Below are 9,966 nucleotides of genomic sequence, written 5' to 3'. Positions count from 1 at the left end.
GGCTTTTTAAGTGTCTGAACTGCATTACTGAGTTTTTTTCAATCAATTACTGGTGCGTTTTCTTCCCGATACGTAAACAATAGTCAGAAGCTTTGATTAACTTAAAAGTCTTTTTAAAGCTGGTAAAATATATGAATTCTAAACATCATGGAGTCTTAAGCTGTAAGTGACGTTGGGCACGCAAATTGAAAATGTGGAGATATTTGATTGGTGATGGTCGAGCGCGCTCCTAAATAGAATTTGACACGCATAAAGTATTGTTTAAAATCTCAAAGATCAGATATATTAACTGCTTTTTTGTCTTCTTGAATCATTCACTGCCTGTAGCTGTCCATTCTAACAAGGAGGTTCCAGAAATCGATCCATGATGAAATATCTCTTCCAAGCTCTTCTGTTGGGTTATTTCACAGCAGCGCTTGCAAACTCAAATCTGCCGACAAAGCCACCCACCGAAGATTCCCAGTGTACTGTCAAGAACAATTACTTCATCGCTGGATCAAACTCTAAGAAAATCGAAAACATGTTTTCTGAAATAAAACAAGAGCTGGCTGAAATAAAACAAGAAATCAGGGAAATGAAGGAAAACCAAACTGGCGGCCCGGGTGGAAAAGGTTTGTAACAAAAACATTTCAACTTTCAACTTTTTAAAACTTTTAACTTGCGATATTTGTATCTATGTTCTCCTTCTTTAAAGTATAACTTTAGCATCAATTAATTTCAACCAATTTATGATTTTTAACATTTTATTTTAACTTCTTCGGTTAGACCTTTGTCTCGGTGTTCATGATCAATTGCTCCGTTGCTTGCATTTACTTAAAATAAACGTTAAATGTTAAACAATCGAAAATCAGTAGATAAAAAAAAAAATCTATATGCTATCTTTCAAGCTAATATAGAGAGGGGAAAATTTGGTATTGACGAGGAAAAGTAAAGGATTCAAGATCAGGAGAGATAACTTCTTAACTGTATTATACAATTTTCAGTTTACAAGAACTGTGCCGAAGTTTACAAGTCCGGTGACAAGATCAGTGGAGTGTACAAAATCGATCCTGATGGTTTGGGAGAATTTGAAGTCTTCTGTGATCAGAAAACAGCCGGTGGAGGATGGACGGTGTTTCAGAAGAGACGGGATGGCTCTGTAGATTTCTTCCGAGCTTGGGATGACTACAAACGAGGCTTCGGCAATCTGAACGGCGAGTTTTGGCTCGGACTAGACAAGATCCACCGCCTGACTGTAAGCAGCAGTAACAAGCTTCGCGTTGACTTGGAAGACATCCATGGTAAAACAGCATTTGCAGAGTACAGCTCGTTTTCTGTAGCAAGTGGGAGAGCGAAATATCAGCTGAATTTGGGAAGTTATTCAGGTAAGCCGGTACTTTTGTAAAGGTTACGTTTGAGTTGATTAATTCTGTAAATGAAATTTTGAGCTGGAAAATATACTACATTTGCCGTAATTGCGGTATCGAAACGTCATATTTCCTTCGTTTTTTCAGCAAATCTACCTATTTTGGAAGAAAAGCCACCCAAGTTTGTTTCGAAAAATTTTGTCTCTCGGCCTGTACAAACAGATAAACAAAATAAACTTGCTCACACAAAGTTAATTGTTTTCGTTTCCTAGGTACTGCTGGTGATTCTCTTGCTTATCACCGTGGCTCTGCATTTTCCACCAAGGATCGCGATAATGACGTCGACTCATCACGCCACTGTGCCTTGGTGTATAAAGGCGGCTGGTGGTACAACGCTTGCCATTATGTAAACCTCAATGGTTTTTACCTCAATGGGAAGAACGATGACCGAGGAATGCGCTGGTTACACTGGAAGAATAACAGTGAGTCTGTCAAGAGGTCCGAGATGAAGATTCGTCCAAAGGACTTCTAAGGTTGCCAGCTGTCGCCTACTCCATGTTACGACCAAGTAGCATATTTATACGTAAGGATGCTTTGCAGTTTCCTTGGCACTGTTATTTTAAAACAACCACACAATATCCGTACCGAAAGTTACCTTTAAAATTTTAGATTGAAAACGTTTTCTTTCCACTCGCTACCGTCACAGCTCTGTTAGTAGAAGGGTTTCAGTTGTACTGAGTTTACAAAACAAGTTTTTTGTGAAAAAAAATAAATAAATAAATAACTTGTTTAATCGGGCAGCAGTATAAAAAATATAGTTCACTTTTTAGTTTTCTGTTGCCGTTTAATGCAAGCTTCATGAAGGGAGCAAACGTTCTTAAATCACATAAATTATTAGTAAATAATAAAGATGGTAAATTTTAAGCTCGTTAAATAAATAGTGAAGATGAAGTATTCAACATGACACGAGCATGTGACAAAGAAAAAATCTGAGTCCCCGACGGGAATCGAACCCATGGCCTCCCAGATACCGGTTGGGCACTCTAACCAACTGAGCTACGAGAGACTCGTTGTGAGCTGGGCCATTTACTAGGTTCACATTGCCGGATTCAATTTTGTTACACTTGTTTTGTGATTATTCTTTCGTTTCTTTTCTTGAGAACGAAAGGATCACTCAAACTTTTCGTTTAAATATATGTTACTGCCTCTGTTGTAAGAACGAATATATTAGATTAAAAAAATAAACACTGTGCCAGAGTAATATGTGTAGAAAAGCTTGGGGTACAAAATAAATAACTGGGAAAATATTCTGTCAGACTTTCGTCTTTCTTACCGGTTTTTAACGATTTTTTTTTAATTCTCAAATGTGACGACTACACAATTTCTCTCCAGTTCATCGTCAAGGAGACCAGTGATGAGAAGAATTAACAAAAGCGTTCACCAAGAGAGATTGTCTTAATGTTCTTCTGAATCCTCATAACTGATATTAGAACAATTTGTAACCCAGAGTAAGGATAATTTATATTTATATGTCGAGTTTGGGAATGAAAGGATTTCAAGCTAAAAAAGGACAAATTCAACTCCTATCCGAAGCGAAGGAAGAACATACCTTTATATAAAGCTTTTATCCCCTCTCCCCCCCCCCCCCCCCACTCTCAGCGGTATTCTAAATGGAAATTCAAAGCGTGTTATATTATTATATTATAAATAGATAAAGAACGTGACAAAAGAGCAAAAAACAAATTAAACTTGTTATACGACCTACTTTTACAGGATTATTTGTTAACCAGGAATTGTTTTTAATTTTTGTTATCTTGCAACTATGTGCAATCACATAAGATTATTTTCTTTCACGTAATTTAATGAAACAATCTGCGGCAATCAGGTCCGAGCGCGGTTGGACTTGGTTTTGGTCCTGATATGCTAGGAAACGTTCCATGAGTTTTTTTACCAATCACTAGTGAAGCAAACAAACGAAATAAATGAAATGGATTTATTACCACAGAGCAATGTTCACTGATCTGAACATTGTACACATTTCTTTATTTTTGCGAGTACCCCTGCTAGCCAATTAATAGTGTCGACTTTTTCAAATCAAAGTAAAATGAAATCAAAGTAAAATGAAATGAAATAAAAAAGTTAAGGCAAAGTAAAGTGAAACTGAAATGAAATGAAAAACAAAACTAGTGGCAGCGCTCGGCTATACGAAAATTTAATTTAATTTTCAAAGCAAAGTGAAAATGATTTTTCGCATGGCCGAGCGCTGCCACTACCAGCGTGCCTTGCGAGATTGAATCTTCCAAAATGGCGGACGGCCGTATGTCACGTATGACGATGTCGATCCATGATGATAATCCAAAAGGAAGCTTTGTACCAATATGTTCAGCAAGGTTTGAAAAGATCTGAAGTCTTGGACTTTTTGAAACGTGATTTTCTGCAATGCCTGGGTAGTATCCGTAGCCTTGAGAGGAGGCCTCGTCACTTCTTGAATTTTTTTCGTTTCCATAGTAAAAACTTCGTGGAACGGCACTCTTTGGCTCCACAATAAATGCTGTCACAGTTGCGTTTACGTAGCTGATATTGCCGGCGATCGCTGCAAATCAAAATGTATCAAAAAGACTGAAAAAAAAACTTTCTCTTCAACCTTTCGATGGCTATATTTCCGCCTAAAATTACTCTTATCGACTTCTTTTCTCCATTATCCCAAAAAACACAATCAGCTCAAAATATGTTTTAATACTGTTGTAAACAGATTAAAACACCATTTAAAACAGTCAAAAACTATCTGTTTTACAAAAAGAGTTCAACATTAGTTTTCAAAAACAGTTTAAAAACAGATTAAAATTAGTGTTGTGTTTGGTAAGGGTATTCCATGATGCGAAAATAAAAAGAGCTTGGTTTTCTTAAAAGCATTACTAAAGCTAATAAAATATACTTATTCGTATTAACGGGAATTCATCAGCTGTTCGTAATATTCGACACGTTAATTTGAAATGTGGAGATATTTGATTGGCATAAACGTAAGCTCCAACAGCATATCATATAAATGGCTTTTGAAGTCTTGTGGAGTCATTCGCTGTTTGTGGCCTGTTGGTGCTCTATACTGACGAATACTTACAAACTTCGATCCGCAATGAAGTATTTCTTTCGAGCTCTCCTGTTGAGTTATTTGTAGCGACGCATGCAAACCTACTTCTGTCGACAACGAGGAAGCCAACGACACCGAAATTCTCCCAGTGTAATGTCAATAACAACCACAATTACAACAGCTTCTTTGCCGGACCAAACTGCAAGAAAATAGAAAACATGATTTCTGAAGTGAAGCAACAGCTGGCCGAATTGAAACAGGAAATCGGGAAATGTAAAGAAAATCAAACTGGCGGTCCGAGAGAAAAAGATTTGTACTAAAGCTTCCTGAAACTTCTATAATTCCTTGTCGACTGAGATTCTGTTGTTATAACTGTTCTAAGGCAGGTATGCATAATTTTCAGTTTACAAGAACTGTGCCGAAGTTTACAAGTCCGGTGACAAGATCAGTGGAGTGTACAAAATCGATCCTGATGGTTTGGGAGAGTTTGAAGTCTTCTGTGATCAGAAAACAGCCGGTGGAGGATGGACGGTGTTTCAGAAGAGACGGGATGGCTCTGTAGATTTCTTCCGAGCTTGGGATGACTACAAACGAGGCTTCGGCAATCTGAACGGCGAGTTTTGGCTCGGGCTCGATAAGATCCACCGCCTGACAGTAAGCAGTAGTAACAAGCTTCGTGTTGACTTGGAAGACATCCATGGTAACACAGCATTTGCAGAGTACAGCTCATTTTCCGTGACAAGAGAGAGGACGAAATACCAGCTGAGTTTGGGAAGTTATTCAGGCAAGCTTTCTGCGGATTTCTTCTGATTTCCTTAATGAAATTGGCAACTAGAAAATATGTTAAATTTTCCCGTGACAGATTTTTGCTGGCCAGTGACATTTTTTATTTTATTTTTGTGTTATTTTCTGATAGAATTTACTGCAAATTTTGTTTGGAAAATCAACAATAGCACCAGCCTTTTCAATACATAATTTTCTTCAAATTCCCAGGCGCTACGGTTGCTGAATATCCGATAAACGGAAATCCAGAGGCCTGTATATTTCAAACAAATTTTACATTTTTCATGAATGTCAATGTTTCTCGCTTCCAAATTTTTATGGAGTTTAACTGTAGCCATAATTAGTTAAAGGTTACACAGAACGACGAAAATTCAGGGCGCAGGGATGGCGCAGTGGTGAGGGCGCTCGCTTCCCACCAATGTGGTCCGGGTTCGATTCCGGCCAGGTACCATATGTGGGTTGAGTTTGTTGTTGTTTCTCGTCCTTGCTCCGAGGGTTTTTCTCCGGTTTCTCCGGTTTTTCTCCCTCCACAAAAACCAACACTTCTAAATTCCAATTCGATCGGGAATCCGAGGCCCACAGGTTTGTCAGTCGAAGACTGTTACGTGCAACCCTCGTAAAACAAAGTTGATTTAAAATTGACGCATTAAAAAATAAAAGATAAGAAACTTAATTTAAGTGCATTGCCTTGATATAATCTGCATTGAACATTCATGCACTAGATTTTTGAAGTCAATAGCCCTTACTTTTCAATTAAAAGCAACTCGCAGTACAAACTTTGATTCCGTGCCCCTTTTCCTTTCAACGTTAGTTAGAAAAGTTTTTGAGCGCGTCGGTTACCTTCCATTTCTATCAATATCTTGGTGTGGCTCTTGTCCCCTTCAGTTCTTTACCATTTTTACTCAAATGTGTTTTACCTAATTGGCATACATTGAGTCAGTTTTCGCTTTTTTTTTCGCAGGAACTGCTGGTGATTCTGTAGGTAAGCATCGTGGCTTTGCATTTTCCACCAAAGATCGCGATAATGACCAGTGGTCATCCAACTGTGCCTCGCGTTATAAAGGCGCCTGGTGGTACAAAAGCTGCCATGACTCAAACCTCAATGGTTTGTACCTCAGTGGAAAGGACGATACCCGTGGAATGTGCTGGCACCACTGGAAGAAAAACTGTGAGTCTGTCAAGAGGTCCGAGATGAAGATTCGTCCGAAGGACCTCTGAGAATTTGAAGATTCAGTGTCGTGCAATACATGTCACACTGGAGTGAAATATCTAAACCCAGCAAAATAAGTCAAGTAAGGGTGCTTTTGCTTTAGTTTACTTGGCGCCGTTTTAAATTAAACCAGAAATTACTCGAATTCGCCGTTTTTCACAATTTCAAGGCGTGCGCGAGAAAGCGACGTAATCGGTAAGAACTTCGAGAGATCAAGCTTCTGTAAAAGTTACCACAGTGTTAACGCATGGATTTTGTAAACACAGTTTGGTTCACCGTGAGTTTCTATAGCAATCTATAAAAATAAAGGCATTTACCAAGATAGGTCATTAAATTTATCATTAATTTTTTGCTTAAGTTCGGGGTAACTATTTGCAAGTGATAATCACTTTATAATTTTCTCAGAAGGCAAAATCTTCAATTAAGCATGCGATAAACTAATAACCGATAAATCACTTTCAGTTTTTCAATCCTTGTACCGTTCTCTACTAAATAAGCGAATAAGATGGCGAAAAATGGTTCCAAGATAACAATTGTAAGTAAGCGAGCTAGTGGTGTAAGTAAAAATAAATAACTGGAAAATGTTTCTTTGAGTTTTCCATTTTTAGCTCCCATAAATAAGCTACGTTCCCATTTTTTTAACGATCAGGTTAAATTCCAGCTTTACAGTGAAAGTGAAATTAGGAAAAGCCATGCTTGATCCTACATGTGAGATCTAGGAGATTTTATCGCAGTGTTATTTTTAACGAGATCTCGATCTAATGAAAATCAATAAAGAGAAAATAAGGTTAAGAGAAAATGTAAAACGTTTAATATGCAGGGAACAAGAACTTGTCTAAAATAACGTGGCAACTGTTAGTAGCGAGTGTCTTTAAAAATATGGGAAGTATGGGCTTCTACTAAACATTACTGAGTGTTTTTGAGCGATCCACTAACACCACTTTTTCTATTCCATAATCAAAGACCTTGGATTTCTTAAAAGCATTTACAAAGCTGTTTAATATACGTAAACTTATGATCACGAAGTCGTGAGTTGTTAATGAGGTAACGTGACTTTATAATGATGCAACCCTTGAAAATATCGGATGAAAAGAATGTTGATTTTCAGTCTTTGTGATACATAAAAGGTATGATCTGATTGATATCGATCGCTTTTAATATCAGCTGAGTAAACGTATAAGTGACTGATCCGGCATCTTTCATCGAAGCGTCAAAGTTGATTTTTGGCGCAATCTTCAACAAAAATGAAAATGATAAAAGCCAAAAAATAAGTTGGGAAAAACGGTATTTAGCATGCTGGAAACAAAACCTCGTGCAAAATAACTTAGCGTCTCTTTAACAATGATCTTTCAAACATGGGGTTTGTCTTGAATTTCGGCTGCGTTACTGGTCGTTTTTAAGTCATTAACTTACACCCTTTTCTATTCCGTTTTCAATAATCATTGCCTTTGGTTATCTTAAAATTGTTTACAAAGCTGACAAAATAAACGAGTTGTGAACATGGGAAACTCGTCATCTCTAAATGACGTGAAGTGTCTGTTTTAAGACAACTATGGACTTTGAAATGAACCTCGACTGCGTTGCTGAGTGTTTTGCAATCATTAATCGATTCTTTGTTTTTCAATTTCGAAATGCGATAATCCAAAAAGCTTGGTTGTCTTAAAAGAATTACCAAGCTGTTAAAATATACTTATTCGTATTAACAGGAATTCGTCAGCTGTTCGTGATGTTCGACACGTTAATTGGAAATGTGGAGAAATCTGATTGGTAAAAATGCGCTCCTAAAATGAGTATAAACACACGAAAAATGTCCTTGTTTGAAAGCTAAAATAAGATATTAGTTTTTCAGTCATCAGCCGCTCCTTTTAATTTTCTTCTATTTCGTGATGCGATAATTAAAAGACCTTGGGTATATTAAAAGTGTTTATAAAGCTGGTAACATATACTTAGTCTTATTATCGGGAAAACACGCTTATCGGAATCAAAACGGACACGTTAACTGCAAATGTGGAGATATTTGATTGGTTATAAACGTACTTCGCAAATAGGATTGGACAGGTGAAAAATTATCTTGTTTGAAAGCTAAAAAAATATATTATAAACTCAGTATTTTGCGGTCTTGAATCATTTGCAGTTTGTAGTTTGCTTGTGCTTCAGCAAACTTTACAAACCATTAATCCAAAATGAAATATTTCTTCCAAGCTCTTCTGTTGGGTTATTTCGTAGCAGCTCTCGCCGACTGCAGGAATGTTCCAACAAAGCCAGTCGCGAAAGCTTCGCTGTGTAATGTCAATACCTACAACAGCTTCTTCGCCGGACCAAACTGCAAGAAAATCGAGAATATTCTTTCTGAAGTCAAGCAACAGCTGGCTGAAATAAAACAAGTAATCGGGGAAATGAAGGAAAATCAGACTGGTGGCCCGGGTGAGAAAGGTTTGTAAAAAAAAGTTTTGGAACTTCAATGCTTCAATGTTCTGTCGCGTGTGATGCTGTTGTTAAACTGTGTCATTTTTAGTAGCGTTTTCTTACGTTCTAAAAAAAGGCGAAATGTAAAACTTTTTTTTAACACTGAACGTTGATCAAGTGAGTTCAACCTGTACATGTATGCAAACTTTCGAGCTTGCTTAAGTAAGTAAATGATGTTTCAGTTTTGCATGAAAGCCATTCAGTTGTTTTGATCGCACAGTTTCAAAACAACCACTGAATGGAGGTTAAGGTATATACTTACTGACTTAAGAGGGAACAAAATGGAATGGAATGATGATCGTAACGTTCAATTTGCAGTTCACAAGAACTGTGCCGAAATTTACCAGTCCGGTGACAAGATCAGTGGATCTCGATGGTTTGGGAGAATTTAAAGTCTTCTGTGATCAGAAAACAGCCGGTGGAGGATGGACGGTGTTTCAGAAGAGACGGGGTGGCTCTGTAGATTTCTTTCGAGCTTGGGATGACTACAAACGAGGCTTCGGCAATCTGAACGGCGAGTTTTGGCTCGGTCTCGACAAAATCCACCGTCTGACTGTAAGCAGCAGTAACAAGCTTCGCGTTGACTTGGAAGACATCCATGGAAAAACAGCATTTGCAGAGTACAGCTCATTTTCTGTGACAAGTGAGAGGGCGAAATTTCAGCTGAGTTTGGGAAGTTATTCAGGTGAGCCTCCTTCTGTTAAATTCGATTTAATTTTGAAAATTTTAACGGGATCTGCAAATTAGATTGCATTTTATTGCAATACATGTTTATCATTTTATCTCTGCAATTATCTCTCTCAAGGGAAAACTTAAATAAAGCCTGTTTCGTGTGCTAACTAACGAAAAACTTTGCTTTTTTCGCTTTCCAACAAGTTGAAAATGAGTACATCGAATAGAAGGCTAACCGCGAGTGTTCAATTATCAAGACAAGAGAGTCAAATCGTTAAGCTATCAATGCAATTGACCTTTTAGTTTTAGCAGACACATCTATCATGATAATCCTTAATGAACTAACAAATCTCCTCAGGGATGATGCTAGGGCTAATTTATGATAAAAAGCAACCGAAAAC

The 9,966-nt window shown here is 37.6% G+C and overlaps 1 protein-coding gene and 1 pseudogene across 1 annotated transcript; both read left to right on the top strand.

The window, feature by feature from the left end:
* The first annotated feature begins 343 nt into the window (after positions 1-343).
* Positions 344-2,603, top strand: LOC144634137 (microfibril-associated glycoprotein 4-like). The gene is made up of 3 exons (XM_078493048.1): positions 344-611; positions 984-1,364; positions 1,619-2,603. Exons 1-3 carry the CDS (start codon positions 365-367, stop codon positions 1,876-1,878), a joined length of 888 nt encoding a protein of 295 aa, XP_078349174.1. The 5' UTR covers positions 344-364; the 3' UTR covers positions 1,879-2,603.
* Positions 2,604-3,680: 1,077 nt separating this feature from the next.
* LOC144647460 (ficolin-2-like) lies at positions 3,681-6,999 on the top strand (annotated as a pseudogene).
* The last annotated feature ends 2,967 nt before the right edge of the window (positions 7,000-9,966 follow it).

This window comes from Oculina patagonica, chromosome 1 (genome assembly GCF_052425735.1).
Source record: "Oculina patagonica isolate OP01 chromosome 1, crgOcupat, whole genome shotgun sequence".
Classification (NCBI taxonomy): domain Eukaryota; kingdom Metazoa; phylum Cnidaria; class Anthozoa; order Scleractinia; family Oculinidae; genus Oculina; species Oculina patagonica.
The sequence above is the reverse complement of the archived record's forward strand: the minus strand, read 5'-3'. Positions and strand labels throughout refer to the sequence as shown.

Coding starts and splice junctions, on each gene's coding strand:
- LOC144634137 (XM_078493048.1), top strand. CDS start 365: ATGATGAAATATCTCTTCCAAGCTCTTCTGTTGGGTTATTTCACAGCA. Junction 612..983: donor TGGCGGCCCGGGTGGAAAAG/GTTTGTAACAAA, acceptor TACAATTTTCAG/TTTACAAGAACTGTGCCGAA. Junction 1,365..1,618: donor GAATTTGGGAAGTTATTCAG/GTAAGCCGGTAC, acceptor TTCGTTTCCTAG/GTACTGCTGGTGATTCTCTT.